Source organism: Tigriopus californicus, chromosome 11, assembly GCF_007210705.1.
Source record: "Tigriopus californicus strain San Diego chromosome 11, Tcal_SD_v2.1, whole genome shotgun sequence".
In the NCBI taxonomy this organism is placed as follows: domain Eukaryota; kingdom Metazoa; phylum Arthropoda; class Copepoda; order Harpacticoida; family Harpacticidae; genus Tigriopus; species Tigriopus californicus.
In genome coordinates this window covers 9,712,951-9,734,673 of record NC_081450.1, presented here as the reverse complement: position 1 = coordinate 9,734,673, position 21,723 = coordinate 9,712,951, and the positions used below count along the sequence as shown (strand labels likewise).

Sequence of the window (21,723 nt, the reverse complement as noted above, 5' to 3'; positions counted from 1 at the left end):
CTAATCTCGTGATGTGTTATTCAGAAGCAACGTTTTTAATCTTTATTCCTCCGGCTTCATTGAATATATTTGAAAATCAGTATCAATGCAACAAATATTTTAGCAATTTGACACTGGAAGCTTTTAAAAAAGTGAAGCAATAATATAACCGGCTAAAAGATCAATTGAGTACATTTTTAAAAAGAGTTTTCCATCAATAAGGAAACGTACCAAATGTAAAAAAGAACTCACAAAGCTGCATGACGGAAATATGTGTCAAAAAATGTGTCATATGTTGCCAGTTTCTGCGAAGAATGTCAACAACGATGTAAATATTCCCTCCATCTAAATGTCCATATCTGCTTGTTACGAGAAATGTTCCATGGGAGATTTCCGCTGAACGTCCGTTTAATGTATGTAACATGTATTTTACTTTAAGTCTTAGGATTAGATGCCATTAATGTGGTGTCAATGAACGATGAATTCCTCAATTCCATAACGCCTGAGAACTCAATGCCAATGGAGGCAATCTTTGGAACTCAAATGTTTTGATTTACGATCGGCTTGAAACAATTATCGGCCCTGGATTGCTTGCTTTTGATAGAAAAAGTGCAAATGAATGTGGTTACCTCCAGAACACGGCCTAACAACAATAGTAATGGCCGTTCTGACTGCTGAGTAGTAGCGCCCATCCATGGGCGCAGAGCGTCGTCACAGTTGTCATAATCATTAGGCCATGATGGAAGTGTTTTTGCTCAAGTTTGACGACTGTTTCCCATCGGGTTGGTTCCTGATGGAGCAAAAAGTGATAAATGGATGTTCACTAGCTTTTGCATACCACCTTTGCCAAACAATTTGAGAGGAGGCTCGGAACTGACTCTGACAAGCATTGAGATTGGTATTACCTACCCTACATGCACGTGACTCGTACACGGTGCTGACAAGGGTAACGAGTTCGATTCGAGGCATAGACATTTTGGTTCTCGCTTGAGCTACTCTCAACAGGAATATTAGTATGGATATTGACTTCTGAAGAAGGCTGTTGAGAGACGATTGATTAATTAATGCACCACTGTGAAATAAGGTGTGTTGTGTACGTGTACATACAGTGAAAGCACTTCATGTTTTACGACAACCATGATTTATTCACGGAAGTAACTGATTTATTTGTGGGATAAAACAGCGGTAAAAGATACAACATTTGATATTGTGTGTCAACTCAACGCAATTCATTTTCAAACTAAATACGCCAAACTCGGGCACAATGTGGTCTTCGATCCAGAAAGTGAGTTCATACTCAGAGGCCGCTTCAATGTCCGTGTGCGTATGAGCCGACCGTCAAAAAGCCTAACTAGTGGGTGGGTGGTGGTAGTGGTTGAACAGTCGATTGTTGGAGTCAGTCCTGAAGTAGTCTGCGACTTCCTTATTTTGATTATAAGATTCCAAATCTCTGAGAATTGCATATCCTGAAAGTTTTCCTGTCCTAAACGGTCTTAGTTTTAAACGATCGTCTCTGAAGTATCATTTAGCCAGCTCCTCAGACCTCTTGATTCAGTCTGGTTCTCCTGACTTGCTGAGGACAAGGACAAGGATGAAGAAAACGAAAACGAAAACGAGGATGGCTCGTTGTTCCAAGGAGACCCTCCAAGAGTTCGCACTACCAAGCTCGGGCAGCTACACGGTAAGAGTAGAAGCATTCGCACTATGGATATGTAGTCGGAGGGATACCCTGTGAAAGGACATGCAGTCCGTGTTCCTTCTGGTGTTCCCTTTGGGTTGCTCTTCTCAGTCCTCGTCTTCGTCTTTCTTTCTTTCTCTGTGTTCAAACCCCCTATCTGACGACAAATTTTGATGAGGCCATTTCTATGCAGTCCGTAAGACCAGACCAAGACTCCAACCCACCACCAAACCCCCAATCCTCCTCCTCCTCCTTCTCAATGTTGTTGGCCATGGCTAGCAAGAGGCTCATGTCTGTCTAGATCTCCTTCTTCTTCCCTCTTTCCTCTACTTCTCCAGTACTTATACCCTCTCACATCTATTGAGCCACATGTAATACGACAACCAAGGGCCAGAAGAGGAGCTCTGGGTGGAAAGATGCACAAGATTGTTATGTGGGAAAGTACCACAAAAGCATCACCACATAAACCCTCTGGCACTGGCTATGAGCTTGAAAATGCAATTTTTACCGACTTATGTGGAAACGGGAGTCGTCCACTGTTTATCGTGCAATAAGATAACCTGGCCTTTGGTGAAAATAAGGACGAAGAGTCTGTCAACGTCAATTGGGATCGAAAATAAGAAAATACCTTTGAATTTCTCTTCGTTTGGCTTTTCGTGTTTAGCTTTATTTTCATTTTTTAACATAGTCCTGCGAATAAGTTATAGTTTTATGTTTTAATCTTCTCAAAATTTCTGGCCTGACATTTTTGGTTAGAAGAGATGCCTTGAGTTATCTCTTTGAAAACCGTACTGTTAACATTGGGCTATTACTTTGTTGTATCTATTTCTTTAACGCCTTTTCAGCCACGTTGGTTGAGTACATAGTACACGTACAGTTGTGAAAGAAGGGTATTGGAATTAAGAATGGCGAGAGATGGAGATTCTTTCGGAATAGCTCCTCTTGATATGTGTAAGTAAACGGCCCTTGTGGCATGCAGACAGCATTGAAGGGGACAAAATCTTTTTAGCCGGAATAGTAGGGATGAAAATAGGGATAGGGGGTTGCTGGAATGGCTCCACCAACACCAGCCTTTTTTCCGAAAATGGCTAAAGAGGAATGCAAGCGTCAGCGTTTCCAAACCCTCTTTCGCTTTTGCCCTTTTCCTTAATGTTGTTGTTGTTGTTGTTGTTGCCGCTGTTACTGCTGTTTTCGTTCTCCTCAGCCCCATCAAACGTAACGCACCCTTCTATTTCTATTGAGAGCATATGGATGCATTTTGATTGGGACTTTCCCAACCACTCAGATGGAGCTATTAAACTCCCGAGATTTCTACCAGATCATCTTCACATTGAAGATTCCGCAAGTGAGTTTGAAAAGTTGGCTGGTGGAACATTCACACTGGAGGAGTTAGTTAGACTTTGACGTAATTACACCTAGAAAATGTCAGATGGGCGGGTTTTAAATCATCCAGAGTGGCGGAAGGTAGTTTGAATTCTCGCAAAAAAGCTATTCCTCTTCGAATGATGATTTTTGACGGTTGGTTAAATGAGCCATTTTGGCCCATTTCTGCGGTTTCTTTATGACTATTTTTTGCACGTTCAAATGTTTCTTTCGTCTCCTTCGTGCTGTCATTCAAACTCAGCCATTTTCCAAGTGCTGATTCTACCTCCACCACAATCATGCCTCTTTCAGGCCTTCCAGTTAAAACAAATTGCAGATGTGTCGATGGAGGAGGTAAGTTGTCCGTAGCAGTAGCGGCTTTCACAGGGTCATTCAATCCTCGAGCTCTGAGAGGATAAGATTCCCAACACCCAGCTAGCTTACCAGAGAGCAATACCACATTGGTGGCTGGCTACCAGGATAGTGAAAATGTTCAATTCCCTTTTGTAAGGGCACCCTAATGCTGTGAGACTGCCGCCTTCAGAGAAATACATTCAGTTCTTGTATTGGTAGTCGTTCTCCTTCCCTTCAGCTCGTTCCCGAACCTTCTGTCCGCCCCTTTCGCCTGAAAATGGATGAATTTAGTCATTTCTTTGTGCAAAATACCTTTCCTTTTTTCCCATTGGTGGAAGGTTTTCTCACAGATAGCATTTTTGCACACTTCACCACCATTCAAAGAGCAGGTAACCCCTCCACCACATTGGAGGTTCGCACTTCGCAAGCCAGCGGAACCACTCGTACCAGCAGCTCGCTCAGTTACCCGACGTGGTTCTTGTGTTTACGAGATAAAGCGACGAACGGAAAAAAGAAAACCCTCACACCTGAATGGATCTTTCACTCTTTTTAACGTCGTTTCTTGAACTCAACCTGACAAGAAAGTAGGCAAAAGACAAGCAGAGAGAGGTACGACCTAAGTGTAAATGTAATGATATCCACTCAACAGCTAGGTGAGGATGAAAAAAACAAAAACAACATCGTCATGATGTTGCTTTAAATATGTGAGTGGGTTGAATGAAAGAGTTTGGGTACAACAAATATGTCGGTTCCGGAGACAACGGATCCACAATGCTTTGTCCAAAGGCGGTGGGCGGACAATGTTGAAGGAACTCATTTTGATTTAATGCCCCTTCAGGGACCTCTTGGAATATCACCTCAGCGGGTGAAACAATTGACTCAAGGGACACATTCCGAAACTACTTCCATTAAGATGCTTGATGTCCCGCGTAAATGGGACAACAACTTGCGTCAGACAGACAAGCAGACAGACAACCAAGCAGACAGACGAGCAGATCCGCTCCTAGGTTCCCTTTCCAGTGGTACATTTCCCCGAAAAAAGGACAAAGAAAAATGATCCCACTCGATTGAAATCAAGTTTTTGCTAGGCAGATCATAAAAAGACGCTTCATCGAAAACTCCAAATCAAACTCCTGGCCGGGTTGTTCATAAATATTGTGTTGAGCCCATGTAACCAAAGCCCTCTCGGTCTGGGTTGGCGGGATTAATGGGCTTTTGATGTCAATTAGAGGAGTTCGGTGAGGCAAATATATCGTTCTATGTTTACATGCTATAAAGCAGGCAGTCAATAAATTGTGTACTTTGTTAACTCAGCACCTTCGAGTGGCACCAGTGCAGTGAGTGAGCGGTGGTGCCAACGACTAGCAGAAGAACAACTCGCAAGTTCAGCCAAGACTGAAGGGTAATGTTCAATCTGCCTTGAAGCCACAGACTCATTCATGCTCAGAGAAATCGGCCATAAAAATGAATCAAAGGGTGTCAAATCCTACGCACTCATTGTGAAGGAACTTACAGGGTTACAGGGAAGGTAAAATCGAGTGGTGATGAAGTCTCATAATTCTTGTCTTTGACCAAAGTGTACAATTGGATGTAAAATAGTTGTGGAGGAGGCGAATAGGCGAGCTTTTTGACAACGAAACATTTTGTCATATCGCACACTCGGGGGCAAGTAAGGAAATATCCATTTCACAATCAATATTTGACCGGAAGAACTCTTACCTACATTCTACCCGTACTTCACCAACGGCGGTGATGACAATCATCAAGTCTCGTACGTATAGAAAATAGTGTCAGTTAACTCTTAGTCCACGTTTTCAGTTAGCCTTTAATTCTACCTGCTCCTTTGGCAAGAGGTAAAGAAAATTTGGTAGTGCCTTTTTTAAGTCGAAAGGCCAACTGAAGATGTGTGGCCCTTCCTTGTTGTTTGGCTTGCTTGGGAAGCCCTTGAAAGAAGAGATAAGGTGTATGTGCATACAATATTTATCCTGATTTATGAATGGTATGATAAATGGCTGTCAGAGCCAGCTGGTGCGCTTGTAGGGACCTTTGGGGTGGTGGTTGAAGGGAACACGCTACGCGCTTCTTGGAATGAGTCCTGCCAAAGCCCAACCGGACCCATCCTTCGTCAGGTGAAAAGAGAGGGCTCAAAACATCAACAGTGGCAATATGATTTGATTCTGTCTCTGAGCCAGTACCACGAGCGACTTGGGCATGTGAGCGGCAAACTGAGTAGTCAATGAGTGAATGACAGACGGACTGACAGAAGGACTATAAAAAGATGAGCGAAGCTGCTCACCCAACAAGCAACAGTTTTCGAGGCGCGAGTGCGTCTGTTGTTTGAAGACTTCGAGTCCGGAATGCACTCGGGCGACGAGCCATCGAGTATTCGAGCATTCGAGCATTCGGGCATTCGGGGCATTCGAGTTAGCCAGCAGCGTACGAGGAACGTCCTCGGGAGTCCGTATTACAGCGAATCCTAGTTGCAACTACGGCTGAATGGAGAACGTTCGGACGAACGAACAAACGAACGCGTATATACGGTGTGAGTGTGTTTATGGATGTATGGATATTCGGTATGTATGAACTGGGAGAGAAGCGCTTTGAAATCGACAAGGACCAGGCCCAAAGAGTCTTCTTCGTCTTCGTCTTCTTCATCATCATCTGGTCGGGGGGTTTGCGACGTTAAGAAGTCCCCCGCTCTCGCTTTGTCTCTCTTCGATTGTACGTACGTACGGAGGTGCTTACGTCCGTGTGTGCGAGTGAGTCTCTCTCTCATTCTCTCTCTCGTTCTCTCTCGGGATGTTTGTATCGGAGTTGCACTTGGAAGTGTTGCTGGGCTCCCCACGCGCCAATTTGCCGGTTAAAAGAGCGCAACGCCGGCGGTGACGTCAAATATTTTTGCCGATCTTCTTCTTTTTTCAACTGGGTGATCTGACTTCGGGAACACGAAGAGGACCTCTTCTCCGGGTCTAAAGTCTGTGTGGGTGACTGAAGGGGTGAGTGAGGGAGTGTAAGTGGGTGAGTGAGTGGTGCGTGTGGGTGCGTCTCCGACCGACTCACGGACTGACTGACTGACTGACTGGCTGACTCAGTGAGTGAGTGTGCCAGTCTCGTCTATCTCTGGTTGCTCGTCTAAATGAGCTTGATGGCAGGAGATCATTCATCGTAGAACCGGCCTCCTCCGTCACTCATTTGTTGTTGTTGTGTTGGAACGAGTACACCCACCGCACGCTACTATACGACTTGGAATACTACTACGACCGCCACAGACACAACCGGCTTCGACCCATCACAACCATTTGAACCATCACAAGGTCCAGTACTCCGACCAGGACGAGGACGACTCCTCATCCAAGCAACAACACCACCATAACCAACACGAGCACAAGCAGCACCACTAATACAGGCACCACCACTAGCACCCATCACCCATCCATCCATCCTTCCATCCTTCCATCCATCCATCCATTCCATTCCGAGTAGGGAGGCAAGCGCGGCTCCTCGACGGTAGGATTAGTCAGTCATCAAGAGATATCGGGCCAAATGGCATCATCTCCATCCTCGTCCGACAACAACACCGACAAATTCCACAACAAGAACAAGGAGGTGAAGAAGGTTTTGTCTTCAACTCTTCTGGGCAGTTGTTGTTGCCTCTAGTTCTAAGTTCATTCTCATACAACATTAGCCACGCATCCATTCAACAATCATCTTGGCATACTCTCAATCGGTTCAACCTGGGCAAGCACTCACAAAAGTGGTTTGGTTAACCACAACACAAGAGGAATTGATCAAATTTGACAAAAGGCGTCAAAGCGATCGATTTCAACCACCGGCCTCCACCAACGATTGTGAACACCTAGACCGGGGTTGACACTTGATAAGAGAGACTCCCATCGGCCGCTGCCTACGCCACTGCCACTGCCACTACCATCGCTGCAACAACAATAGCAATAATAATCACGCCAACAACCAGGGGCTCCAACACATTCCGATTGTGGCTTTTGAGGATGTGATCAATGGCAAAATCATCGAGTGACAATCGACAGCATGCGGTTAATACGAACACAAGCAGCGCGTACCCTCATCGTTATTCAAACGAGAAGAGCTGTTCATGAAAGCGATGAATTGTCCACGATCATTTTCAAATTAAGACGGGATCTCGATTCGCTCGAATCTCACACCGTCATTTGACGGAATCCATCTCAAACTTCTCAAGCCTTTCTTGGCCAACCAGTGCAAACTCACCCGTTTTCCCCAAGAGCCAAAAGACGATTGCATGTGAGAAATCCACTCTGGAAATGACCAATTCTAGACACTAAGGTAAGACCAAGACAATTCAATTGAGATGGACGAGTGTGAAGTGTCAATTTCACCATCGAGATCAGTGTCTATTCAGTGTACGGTACGTAGTTCGTTGCCATGATAGAATGAAAGCGAGTTATTAGAAAAATCAAGGAATTTGCCCACGGACAGAAGTAAGCTTCAAGGCTTTGATTTGAAGCCTACATATTGCACTCATTGATTAGACCAGAAAAATAGGATTTTAGAATTATTGAAGGGAAAGGTGGAGGCAAGTTCCATTCGCGCATCCTTTGTTCCTTCATGCAATTTGCTTTGATCGCGGAATGGTCATTCCATTTGGGAAAGATCGTTTATCAGTGTACATTATTCGAGTGAGCGCAAATCATTCCCCGACCAAGAATACGAGAAGGAATCCGAATTTGAATTCTTGAGCTAGTCCCTTGGCTTGACAATATTTTTTGGACCATTCTCCGACGCTGTTCCATATGTAATGCATTAAACAAACAAATCCCGTGGTTTTTTTTTGTCGTCGGTCCCATATGTTTGACATGATGTCAATATGTATAAGTGTTTGTCGATGGATGCAATTCTCCGCCCGTTGTGTTTTGTTCGCTTTTTCGCTCGAGGAGCCTAATTGACACCTGGGACCTTGCTAATCCTTATTAATCTCGTATTTAACTCCGTCATCCTGCCCCTTGAACCGACCGCGCTCAGTGTGGTCCATATGTGAATACTGTACGAATACATATGTGTTTGCGTGGTCTTGTTTGCATCTTGTGCAAACGGGTCTCTCTCTCGTGTGTGTGTGTGTGTTTGTGTGTAAAAGTGTGGAGAGCATTCCTGGAAAAAGATGACTCTATTAGCCCAGGGAAACCGCATCTTTACGATCGTGTTTAACATGCTGTTAATGAAGATCTCAAGTACCTCTTCAAAACGCCACTTCACCCGCCGCCATTGAATGGTGGTGCCCAGAGCATGTGAAAACAAAGTTATTCAATGATCTTGGTGATGATCTCCGTGGTGTAGTGGTAAGTGGCATTCCCGGCGTCTGCCCGCTCCTCCATGGCCATTTCCCAGTTTACGGCCAATAAAAAGAACGTAAAACTCTGGCCCCAGTTTCCACCGTCGCTCCGGCGAGAACAACTTGACTTCACCACTCCTCACGAGACTCTCAGTACTACATACAAGACCATTCTCACACTCACATGTGTAAAGAGGCCAGTAGCAGAGCACCTTGGGACTAGGGGAAAGAGTAATGAATGGGAGATCATTTGAATGGGAGTTAAATTGGGTGCAAAAATCTGCCACACGTCAAGTTGCTGATGAAATCTGGCCGCCGGAAGAAATGGATGCCTCGTGAAAGCACTCGTCATTTAAGATCTTGATCCATGCCTTGCCCTTGTCGTTCGGTCTCAGATCCACAATGGGAGTTCAAGTACTGGCTTTGGATTAAGCCCTGGAATGGCAGAATTGTGCTTTTGATATGAAAGTCAGCCAGTTTAATCGATAGGAGATGGGCACTTGTGAGGTTCGATGAAAGTTTATAAGGCAAAGGCTAGGGGATATTACTGCTTTTGATCGGATAAAAGAAGCGAGCGGTGGGATATCTTGATTTGTCAGGTTTAACGGAACCCTTGATTTAACTGCTTTTTAATCTGGGTAATCTTGGATCCGACTCACTATTTTCAAATTCAAAACTTAATCTGTGGAAAAATGTTTCGTTAAGCCGCACACGTGCAAAAGGTAGCGCTTTAAAAATAATGAAACTGACTTAGAGTCAATTAATGAAAGCTATCCATTTTATATAGAATCGGGGGGAACAGTCACTATTTTGATCTCTCTTTAACGAGAAAGAACATCACACTTGTTCGATATCGACTCTTTGAATGTTGGTATGAAACTGGCTTGAATTTGTAGTATTTAGACACATCCCATAACATCAGTTTTCAAGTTCCTTCCTGAAAGAGCGTCGGCCGACTGAATATCCTTCCATATATAGACAGCATTTGCTTGGTAAGGTTACTTGATCATTATTAGTTATACGGTCTTTTTCATCTCCTGACAACCCTTTGCTACATCCAGAGAATATTTAACATGCTCATGAGCAAAATGTTATGTGGGTTAGAGAATAACAATTCCTTGAGTTGAGTGACATCAATCAAGTCCCTAAAGTGATTGAAGAATGTCGATCATATTCGTACGTGTATCAATGCTAGTCGTGTTCTTAAAAAGGGGTCACGCATTACACCACAATAAAACAATAGAGATTGTTCGAGATATTGAAGATTAGTAAACTGTTGGACAAATCTCAAACAAGACGAACAGATTGACGGTTGGTCAAGAACGTAAATTTGTTCTCGGATTAGATTTTAATGGACAATCGATATGAGAATCAGTCTTTTAAGCATGATTTTGATTCTGCTTGTATATCTATTTTGAACGAACTTTCCCTTTAAAATACGTCTGTTTCTAAATCATACACCTATTTCCTACTCAGTCAACTCTAATCTAATTCTTTTACACAAAATAGTATACAGGCTATATTGGTGAATCATCATTCATCAAATATGTTTGTCATTTCGATGAGGCACAGCGATTAAGGGCAACAGGTCACTTAGCATCAATCATGTCAACTTTGTTCTTGTCAAAATTGAGTATGAGGTTTAAATTGAAATTTTATCCAATTCATTATAGCCAATTCAATATATGGCCAATTTTTGATATTCTGCAAAGACGTGAGATCGAACCTGCCACTTTTCATCATTAATGTTATTTTGCTTTGACTCTGTGGGGATTGCAAGATTACACTAGTTAGTTTTGCAAACTGCCTTCACCCTTCTTATACATAGGGCTTCTTCGTGAAGAAATCCCCGTCATGGATGAGGTTTCAATTTGGGGCACCACATTTTCCTTAAATATCATAATCCAAGGACATTGATTTTCAATTTTGACATTATAATCTCAGGTGTCCGTCTGCCTTTGTCCATCTTTCTGAGCGATTTGTGAATCGGGGCGGTGCTCGTGTTCATCAGCATGCACGAATCGTTCAGAGTACGTTATGCATGCATTCCATTTTCATTAAGCATTATTGTCCCGTTGCCAAAAATTCAAAAGCTTCAATGAAATAAGGATTCAAAGCCAGCTCTAGGCCATCTTCAGCTTGGAGTTCCAAGTTGTCTTTAATCCGTTTATCGCACGCAGATTTAAGCAAAACGTGGACTTGGTTGGGCCCACAATAATTTGGAATGCGTCCATATTCCGTTTAGCATGATGCTTGTTTTGTTGTCCTCACTCTTGATGACTTCTACCAGCAGCCCATTGGCAACTAGCTGCAATTATTGGCAAGCTTTACGAGCCCAGATTTTGCCCAGATTCGCATGGTTTTCATAATGGCGTGATGCATGCACCTGATGGACCGCCGGCTTGCTTTGCACCATGTCCGTAGATAGATATTCCAATCCTAAATCAAGAAGAAGGGGGAGAATTTGAGGCGGGAAGAATTATGCAAAATGAATTGTTACCCTGCTCCTCCTAACTCAACGGGTTTCAATGCGTTTCCAACTAACGGGGCTCACCTCGGATTCAAGTCGGAGGTTAAAATCCCGCCTATTTGTTTTGCACATCTTAACCCCTTTTCTTAACCTCGACGGACCGTTTAGCCCTCTCTACATACAGTACACACCATACTATTCCATTTGTGCATGCATGGAACTTAACGCTAGATCGGTCTGTGCAGGTAAGCCGATCCGTGATCGGGAAAGTGCGGGCAAGCTCATATATTATGTCAGAACCGACACCTCTTTCCTGTTAATGTAAGCTTTGCCTTTGAATAGTATGCCTTCCTCAAAATTTTGCATTGAAAGCCACAAATTCCTTCGGACCATCATCATCATCTTCATCATCATCACCACCACCACCACTATGATCACCGCCGTCTTCATGTGAAAAGACCTTTTTTAGGAGATGTCGAGATATACTTTTGTCGTCGACTGCCATGCTTGCTGCTTTTACGCCTCTTCTAGTCGCGTTTTCGGGGGAAATGATTTATCACCCCTGACTGACACGGCTAAACTCGGGATCTACGAAAATACCATCTATTGCTTTGCTCGTCGTCAAAATGGATGGAGGAGAAAGAACAGAGAGAAAGAGAGAGGACAGGGGTAATGGATGAAACGGATTTCGTGGCAGAAGGTGATTGAAGTAATACAAAAAAACGGGCTGTCCCCGTCGCCCTTGGGCTCTTGAGGCCACAGTGTCATGGATCACTGGTTAAATGGGGTCTTAGAACTTTACAACGGCCAAGACCATGTGATTGGAGGTTAGTTTTGACCTTTAGGGGAACTACCGTAAAGGATCAGTATTCGATCCTAATGTCAATGGGTAATATTCTATGCAAACTAGAGTCTAATTTGATATGCCGTGCTTTAGCGTTTCTTTGGCCAGTTTCAGCTTGTTGTTAAGTAGTAGAAAAAGTTAGCTTTCAGCAAAAACATGAACTAATTTGGAACAGAAAATTATCTTTCGATAGCAAGTAGGTTTCCATCCTAAAACAACAGCCTGAAGTTGACATTCTGTAGGTTTTTTGGATGACCTTTCTAGGTATGGGTGATTCAATCAATTAATTTTGTACGTCAAGCTACTCGATTTATTTGTATAATTGAGTGAAATTCTATTTTATAGCTTGAAGGTCATACACGTAGCTTCTTGCCATCAACATTTATAATCAAACATGATATCATCTTAATATTGAGCCAAAGAGTGCAGAAAAAATGGTAGAACCTAAAGGTTCTACCACTAATTGACGGATTCAAATGTCAATTGTCAATCAAACATGTGCCAAAACCAATATTTGGCTCCCTCGATTGATTTTTTGCATATTGAGAAGTCAGAGGATCTCCACGAACAATTTTGATTTTGGTTCACCTTTAAAACTGAAGGCTCTAAATTTGTTTTTTGTTGTGGCCAAAGCAGAAAGGCTCTCTCTGATCTGTGTTCAAACCATTGGCCAGTCAGGCTTGAACATTGCAACATTGTTTTGATAGCTATAACGATAAATAACTACGCTTCAAGTCTTGTGTCACTCCATTAAGGTAAATTAAAGGGTACGAAATGCCCATATCCAATGAAAAATTCATCGATTTAGCAACAACTATCACTCGCCCGAATTAATCTCTGGGCGGCAATTCTTACTAATTAATGTTCGTGTTTTGTGAAGGGGCTCTATTAATTTCGTCTCACCAACAGGTTTCCCAACCCTTTTCATGTCCTTTGGCCCAGGAATAGTATAGAAAGCCAGGTGAAGAGAAGCTGGATTTAGATATGGAACCTGTGAGGTTGTAAGAAGCGTCCCAAGTTGTTGAGATGAATTTGCCCATCTTTGAAAAACATGTCACAAAATAATTAGCAAACAAAAGTAACTAATATTTCTATAGCTGGTTAGTTTTTTGAAAATATGAGGACATAACTATGCAATGAAAAATTTCGATGTGCTACGTCTTTTCTAATGGAAGAATACTTCTTGAAATTTCATCCATCCCATGTGATCATGATTTGTCATAGAGAATGGAACAATTTTATTTTTCAATCCAATTCTGAAACCCTAATCACTACAGAATGTTTATGGTGATAACGCAAGTTTGAAAGGAAAACCAGTTCTTCTTTCAAAGTAAAAGAGTCATTGCATTTACCAACTAATTATTACACCGTTTAAAAATGCAACCAAGTACAAATCCGATCAAGATAAAGGGCCCGCATGAATTCTAAAATGGCCAATCTGATTCACACTATTCATTCAGGATTCCCATTTGTTTAATTGAATAGCGCTTCTCAATCACGAAGTTTTCTAATCCAGGCCCAAAAAGCCAAAAGTAGGAAGCCCCACAGCACAATTCTGCTCCCCTTTAGCTCTTCAGTTCGTCCCTACTACTTTCATGTTACATACATGATGAAATTGCAATCTTGCGCAAAACTAATCGATGACATTCTCCAGGTAAACAACTCAAATGACATTGCAAACTCATTGGACAGCTAATTTGTCACTCGTTCTATATTCCCGTTAGAATCAAGTCTAGATATTCAGGTCTCTGAATTCATGGCCATGAATTGCCAGGGTGAAACGATTAGACACAACATGATTCATATCAATTAGAACTTTCTGTGGGCACTCGGCAAATTTAATCGCCGGACTCGCAAGGGGATAGGAAGAAAAATCGGTTAATTCAAAGAGACAACCAGGGTGACCACAACTATTTGCCAATATCTATTTATTGAAAGGATTGGACATGATTTATCTGCGGTAATTCATTATTAATCACCTAAATAGGATTTTGCTTTTTGAAAACCACTTGGATATGAGTGATCTTGTCGGTGGCAGAGAATCGATAGCAAATTGGAAAATAATGAAGGGGCGGATTTTTTCCCTCTGAACAACATGATATTACTTGATTGAAGTGAATATGTTTCAGTACAGTACTACACCAGCACACTCGTTCAATGGCTTGAGGGGCTGGCTGCTTCGTTGAGTGTTGGCTGGTTCAATCGAAAGTTCCATTGGAAATCCCCATGCAATTGCAGCCCAACCTGCAAAATGTGGATCAACTTTCATCTGGGTGGTTCGAGTCAATGACTTTAGCCTCTTGGCCTCAAAGTGAACTTGCACTTCGAAGAGAATCAGAGGACAAACAGTCTGTGATGTTATTGTGTAACTGATGAGGATTGAGGACTCCACGGTTGATTAACTTTTTCCTTGAGTGTTTATGAAGAAATGCAGTGCAACTGTTGTTGTCGCTGTTACTCCTGTTGTTGTTGTTGGTGGTGGTGGTGCATGCTAAAAACCACGGATGGTTCGTTTGGTCGGTTGTTTTGTACGTTCTGTTCCTCGAGAGGTGTACGTAGTACGTAATTCTCGCACCTTGTTGTGCGCGGATGGAAGTTCGAGGTTCCACTCTGATCACCGACTAGATGGATGTACTGGACGTTCGACGTGGTAAAACGTAGCCATTCATTATCATATCCATCTCATGTTCGATGATTCGGCAGTCAAGCCCAACTAAACAGAGCAGAGTAGACGGAGCCGAGCGGCTTCTGGGCGGCCAAGCCAACGCCACCATTGGTTTCATGGTTGATTAGGAAAATCAGTGAAGATCGACGCCATGGATCGAACGAATCTTTGTGTGACAGTGAGTGGTGGTGGGGGAAGATTGAGAAGCTTCCCAGAGCACTCGATTGGCACCACGGGCTACATCCGAGTCTCGACCCTTGAGGATCACCTACACTATATGCATAATACGCTTTGTATGTACTTAGGAGTGCATACGCAGAGAGAGTGGAGACAGAGAGACGAGTGTTATCCCTTATTAGCCATAAGCTTGAAATTAGAGCTCCATTTTCCACACGAGGGACGGCCCGACAACGAGACCGAAGGATCGATGATTCTTCATCGGGATTGATATGGCGTGCATGGGGGTTCTCCTCCTTGGGTTTGACGAGGAGGTGGCGGCTCTACTGACAGTGGCACGGTGCTTCCCAGCTGAGCAGGGCCAAATCTCTACATAAATATTATGATTTTGGGCGCAGCAGTCTCTGGCAAGTTTTTTTGGTGTGTGTGTTAAGCACTCTCGCTCAGACACACCACACAAAGCCAACGAGAGCCTGAAAATTTGAGACGAAACAGAAACACGATAATGAGTTTTCATATCGAGCTCATATTTTCATTGGAGATGTATGTATGTGTGGATGTTTCTTCTACCCTCCAATATTGCCGGCCTCTTCAAATTTGGTGGTGGGGCGAAAAAATCCTCTACAATTTTTCCAATGCTGCCTACTCATCTCGACCTGTTCAAATCATCACAGAGGCTACGGATGGCGTGTTTGAGCACACGATCGAGAGCTATTTCCCACAAAATGAAAACAAATCTTCGCTCATTCGACACACATTACGAACACTTTCGCACATTATGTATTCGGTACACCATGGTGACTTGGCTTCGAGACGTCTGAATGTCTGGACAAGTCTTTTTCATTGACACCAAGTTAAATGATTGGACGGAAAATTGGTTCATCTCATTGATTGTGTGGCCAGCCAATTGAATTGGATTTTCGTTTTCCTATTCTAGTAGCCGTCGTTCGATTCAAAATTCGTCCATAATTCTTCTGAGAAAACGATTAGGAATTGGGATACTGAAATTTGATTCTAACGACAAAGACTCCTATTGGAGGACTAACATTGGAACGAGTCATTATTTTTTGTAACAGTTCTTTAGCCTTAGCAAAGGAACCGTGATTTGAGACCTAGATTCAACCACAATAATGAGAAATCAATAAGGAACGAGCAAAAAACTTGAAGAAAGTGCAGGAACAAGCTCAAGCTTTACAAAGACTGCACAGTGTACCCTACCAGAGCTTGAGCTACGCACCTAAACTGGAGCACGTCAGTACACACAAAAAGAGTCAATCCATGCCTTGTCGCGAAGAAAAAGAGTTTGTCGTCGTCGCATTTTGCCAGAAATAAAAACCAAGCACTTGCATGTCGTCAAAGTCAAAGTCAAAGTCTCTCTCCCCTCCATGACAGTCAATCATAACGCTACCGCTTCCCTTTGTTGCCGTTGTGGACGTTGTACCGTTGTTGTTGCTGTTGTTGTTGCTTTGTCTAGATATGGTGTGTGTGCATTTTTTATCGTCCTCAGCCTCAAGAAATTTGTCCTCACTTTTTTCCAGGTCTCCTCGTGGTTCGTCATCGTTGTTGCCGTCGTCTGAGGCCATGTACCACATTCACAACTCCATTGCCGCACTCAACTCGTTGCATCACAACCCCAACAATAACAATAATAATAACAACATCGAAGACAGCAAGCATCACCTCAAGTTGAATTCGATCGCCTCAAGAAGCGGTAGTTCCTCAGGGTCTAAAGCGGCCATGGCCACCCTACTCAATAACCATTCGTCCTCATCCACCTCCTCCAAGTCCGGCTCTTCCAATGGAGCCGACCCTGGACCGCCCAATCCTCAGTACGTGGGTGGAACCCTCATTAAGCAACAGCCGCCGGATCTCGACGATTCGGGGAGTGACAGTCCTTCGCCTATTGCGGGTCCAAGTGTTCGAAGTGGGCCTCGAAGCGGTGGAGGCCGAGGGGTTGGACCTCGAAGTGGATCGGGCGCCGGCTCGAGTAGTTTAGGGAGTGGAGTCAACCCTGATTCCGCTTTAGTCTCTCCTAACCCCGACGGGGGTGATGCTAGTTCCTCGTTCCTACATTCAGATGAAACTGCCCAATACGAGGCGGACAAAAGACTTATTTACAAGTGAGTTGCACTGCGAGACATTCTTACGAAGAGTAGGAAGAATGAGAGGTAGTTATCGGAAGCAATATTGGGGGTTCTTCCTGCTTTATTTGCAGATTGCCAATCTTTTCAAGGCCATTTGCAAGGTATAGCCAGCAATTTTCATTAATAAACCAGCAAACCCTCATCCTTTTCACACACTGGCCACTTGAGTTCATACCGTAGATGAACACACATTCATCATTATTTCTCTTGAAATGAACAGAATTCTTCCACTATGTACGTAGTAATGGCGTTTCTCTCGGATAATTAACCTGGATGTTTTTTCAGTTTCGAAACGTTTTAGAATTTTGAACCAAAAGCCGCTCAAGAAAATACTTCATCCCCATGTTCTAGCCGCTACAATTCCGATTCGTATCTCTTAAATAGCAATTAAGATGTTAATCTGTGATAACTATTGACGTAGAGCCGGAATGCGTGCCTGACAATGATAAACTAAGGTGTGTACGTGCGTGAGTGTGCGTCAAAAACTCGCTCACCGCCAATCTCATTTTGAAATCAATTGGAATTTAATGAATTCTAGAATAGTCCCGCAAACCACCCTGTTTGGCATTGTTCAACGTGCATGCCCTTGCCCATTGAATCGGCACATTTTTCCCAACTGAAACGATGGCGATGGGTTTGAGTGGTGGCTGTCATATTTTCATCATCACCATTGGTGTCGTCGGTTCTGCTGGCACCCTTGAAGCAAATCCCACGACCATTTCAGCGAACCAACCACTCAATTGCATTGTCTGCAATCTGCCGTAATAGACAGGTCGGATATCTGAGCTCACCCGGTCTTTCTCATTCTTTCTCTCATTTTTTCTCCGTTTCTTTCCCTCTCCCCTTCACCTTCCAACAATATGTCTCTTTTGCGGTCAGTGAGGGTGGCAGAGGAGGAGGATGTTTCGTTGAGTGAGTGAGTGAGCGCGATCATGTTTGATTATGGTGATGATGAGGATGATCATGATCATCATCACCATGATGGGGAAGCTTTTGACCTCAAGCTTGAGGTTCTATGGTTGCAGTTCTATGGTGGTTACTCGCGACTGACTCTAACGACCTCTCTTTCCCACTTCAGACACCCTCTATTCCCGTTGCTGGCTCTCTTATTTGAGAAGTGTGAACTTGCCACCCAATCTTCGGAATGTCCATCCACAGAGAGTTTCAACCTAGACATCCAGGCTTTCGTTCAGCACCAAGACAGGGAAGGGAAGCCCTGTTTCACAGACAATCACGAAGTTAACGATCTGGTACGTGTTACCCTAAAAGAGACGCGTCGGATCCAACCACGGATCAAGATGGAAGAACCATCTGAAACAAAAGAACGCGTGTTCAGATTGAATCGGGAGCTAATTTGTCGCGGGTTTTGCTTCCCTTTTCAGATGGTCAAGTCAATACAGGTCCTCCGAATACACCTCCTAGAATTAGAAAAAGTTCAAGAATTGTGCAAAGACTTTTGTAATCGCTACATCACGTGCCTCAAAGGCAAGATGCAAAGTGAAAACTTGCTCAGAAGTGACTACGGTGGCTACGATAGTGATGATAGCGGGAGTGGGCGTGCTTCCACTGGTGCCCTGCCCATTCATCCTCCTCCTGGGATGATGCACCACCATCCAGCTCTTCTGGGACCCGCTCCCTCGGCCAGTGGTCCCTACTACCACCACCCTGCAATGCATCACAATGTAAGTACTAAGAGAAAGACCCAAGCTCATGGAACGGTCCATTGTCACCAAGTCCGTTCATGGCGATGGTATAAATGAAGTTGACCATGTTCCAGGGACTGTATTAGCAAAGCATTGCCGCCCCCACTACCAACACCAACCATCACATGTGATTTGGACCCAATTTCTGACGGTGAAGCCAACTTCAAAAGTGCATTTCCAAAGTTGATCCATTGTTCCGAAACAAACGTCCGCCTAGAGGAGGACTTTAAACCACCTCGTCAATCCTGATGATCCAATTTTATCTTCTTCGAAAAAAAATCCAATACATTTTTCCATGTACTTGAAGCTAAACTGGAGAAACACATTTTGTCAGATTGGAAGGTAAGTTATGACTCATGATGACTCATGAGCAAAATACTTATTGAACATGTTTCAAACTAAGTACCCTTTGGTTATCGGCTTACTGAGTTTTTTGTCCAATTCAAACTTATTTCTCGTTCTATTTAGTGAAGGAAGGATTTACAATGGCTCTAGCTACCCCAGACAGTACTCAACAAAAATCGATTCAACTAAGTCATTTCATGCAAAAAAATATTTTGGGAAAACCAGCTTTTGTTAAAAATAAGTCTTATTTCCCCAGTCAGACAGCTAAGAAAAACACTAAAAAAGGTGCGTTAGTTTCTTTATTTTCATTCCACTTATAAGGCAGTAATAGCATGAAATAGCTTAAAATGACAGGGATATTATTACTTTTTGGAGGAAAAAAATCCTTACTAACACGTAAATCGCATTACGAGAGAGACCATGTGAAATACCTTGTACTTAGAGGTGTGTCCGATTTACCAAAAGAAAATGTACAGTCAGAGGTGCCAAGGACCTCGAATCTTTGGCAGAGCCCTTGTCAAGTTCTGAATCGTTTATACCTTTTACGGCGATCAAAGTAATAATGCTGCGATTTATTCTGGCCGTGGTTCCTACGGCTTGAAACTGCTCCTGTTCCCCCTTTTTTAATGAGGCCATTTCGGCAAAAAGTGGAAATTATCTCGCCATTAATACGGTCATTAAGGATGATAATTGTTTAGCATGCATAATAGTGCTCAGTGTTTAAATGAATTTCAAGCAATTACCGTGTATTCGAAGAGGGAGGGCAATGAGACAAGGAAAGAGATGGTCGATTGTTTTACATCGCCAAATTTAAGTCAGGCTTCGCCATTTCAGACAAGAGGATCATCTATGTACACATTTAGTTTTTTGGGTGAACAACGTGCAAGTCTCCCGCACCACTCGCTAAACCTTCATTGTACTTGCAACCCGAATGAGAGGGACAGGAGGAATACTTTAGTTTGACTGCTCCATCCAGATGCAATTAAAATAGGGTTCTGGGCTCTGGGAACCCATTTTAAAGTTGGGATTACGAGAGTCGAAATAATTGCTACAGGTTAGGCAAATGAGGATGGTCCGAGAACAAATGCCAAAGCCATCTCGATCGTTGTTTAAGGGTGCTTTCATTTCATTGGAGCAGGAAACCAGACCCTACATTTTTTATGGTACAGTTTGCACCTTTGAAGATTGGGACTCTCATCCAAGTTTTATGGCACGTACTGAACAGCCAAAGCAACGAACCCCACACTTTTATACCCGTCGCAAGAGTTTGTTTAAGCCACTACAGGAATTGATCTTTTTTGATGTGTCTGCCAAAATTTTGCCACTTATGAAAAAGCTGTTCTCCTCTCCGGCAATTTATGACCGGAAGAGAGTCGATGTAGCAAGGCATTAATGCGACATCTTTAAGTTGTTATTATTATTTTGCGACCGTATCAAAGTGGCACACTTCATCTAACTGACTCGTCGTAAATGATTTGTTTACAGATTCCACTGGGCAGGGACGAGGAAATACTTCATCTAACTGAAGAGAACCAAGATTGCTCTCCGAGTGGGACAATTCATTGATTATGATTGACGAATCAAGCTCACCAGCCCTCAAGTCGCGATACCCGTTGATGTCACCGATTTTCAAGTCATCTCCATCGAGTCTTGGGATTTGAACCTGCCTCTGGATCCTTTTGCTTTGACTCCGATCTCAAGTTTGGGAAAAATTGTGCGATTTCGATGACCCACCAACTTGTTTTCCGTGGGTCGAATTAGTGTGTCAGAAGAACATGCTAGATACGCCGCAATTTTCTGTCTAAATCGAAAGTATCGAGGTATTTGTCGGGTTCAATCTGCCCTAGAAAGAAGAGAGAGAGCGAACACGTTGGTTTTCAAACTTGAGCAGGATATTCCTCATCAAGTTTTTTGCTTACTAATACTATCATCAACAATATCTGGATTATTGTTGATGCGGTTGCTCCTTCTCCAACTCTCTTGATTATCACCACTATCACTACTGCAACTACTACTACTACTACTATTACTACTACTACTACTGCTGCTACTGCTTCTATTATTACTTCAATTACTATCATTAATACTATTATAGCTGCTTATCTCCTTGTAAAGGATCAAAACAACCTCCCCAATGTTTGCCAAAGAAGCAATGATTCTAACAATGCTACTTATCACTGTATTTTCCCGCTCCGCCCCGTTTTCCAAGCACTTTTCATTTTGCACTTCTCGCGATTAACGGTCATATTACAAGTCTTATTACAATTGTAACTGCTTCCAAGTACATCTTGAAAAAACACTTATGCAAACATGAGAGTGCATCTGAGTGAAACTCGAGGCGCTCTTCTGATGGAAAATTGAAATCCTTCAACCCTTTCAACCGTTACACATGACATCTCTCTTTTACCTTTACCCAGAAACAGAAGCGAATACGTGTGTACACCCATGTGAGATTAAGAAACTCCAGTGCAACGACACACCTACAAACACCCACACCCACCCACACACATACTTAGAGACATGAATACGAAATGCGAGCTAATTGTTTAATATTACAAATACCCAAGGATTATAGAGTTGATTGTTGTCTAAATAAAAGAAGGAGAGCCTGCCCGAAATACAAGCAGAACTCTTCCAAGCAAACATAGTCATCTGTGTCTTTTAAAAACTTTTATTTTA

The 21,723-nt window shown here is 43.1% G+C and overlaps 1 protein-coding gene across 5 annotated transcripts; it reads left to right on the top strand.

The window, feature by feature from the left end:
• The first annotated feature begins 6,055 nt into the window (after positions 1–6,055).
• LOC131889798 (homeobox protein Meis1-like) lies at positions 6,056–21,687 on the top strand. Of its 5 annotated transcripts, none has more exons than XM_059238990.1 (6): positions 6,057–7,693; positions 16,391–16,972; positions 18,075–18,246; positions 18,379–18,678; positions 18,759–19,041; positions 20,530–21,687. In XM_059238990.1, the coding sequence occupies exons 2-5, from the start codon at positions 16,434–16,436 to the stop codon at positions 18,783–18,785; spliced, it is 1,038 nt and encodes a 345-aa protein (XP_059094973.1). In that variant the 5' UTR covers positions 6,057–7,693; positions 16,391–16,433; the 3' UTR covers positions 18,786–19,041; positions 20,530–21,687. The 5 variants fall into 5 exon arrangements, with proteins under 5 accessions (XP_059094970.1, XP_059094973.1, XP_059094975.1 ...); XM_059238992.1 differs by having other exon boundaries at positions 6,060–7,693; positions 18,774–19,041; XM_059238987.1 differs by having other exon boundaries at positions 6,056–7,693; positions 18,379–19,041.
• The last annotated feature ends 36 nt before the right edge of the window (positions 21,688–21,723 follow it).

Bases quoted from the DNA above. Each gene is read 5' to 3' on its own strand.
- LOC131889798 (XM_059238987.1), top strand. From the start codon at position 16,434: ATGTACCACATTCACAACTCCATTGCCGCACTCAACTCGTTGCATCAC. The intron at 16,973-18,074 runs GTGAGTTGCACT...TTCCCACTTCAG, and splicing joins GACAAAAGACTTATTTACAA to ACACCCTCTATTCCCGTTGC. The intron at 18,247-18,378 runs GTACGTGTTACC...TTCCCTTTTCAG, and splicing joins ATCACGAAGTTAACGATCTG to ATGGTCAAGTCAATACAGGT.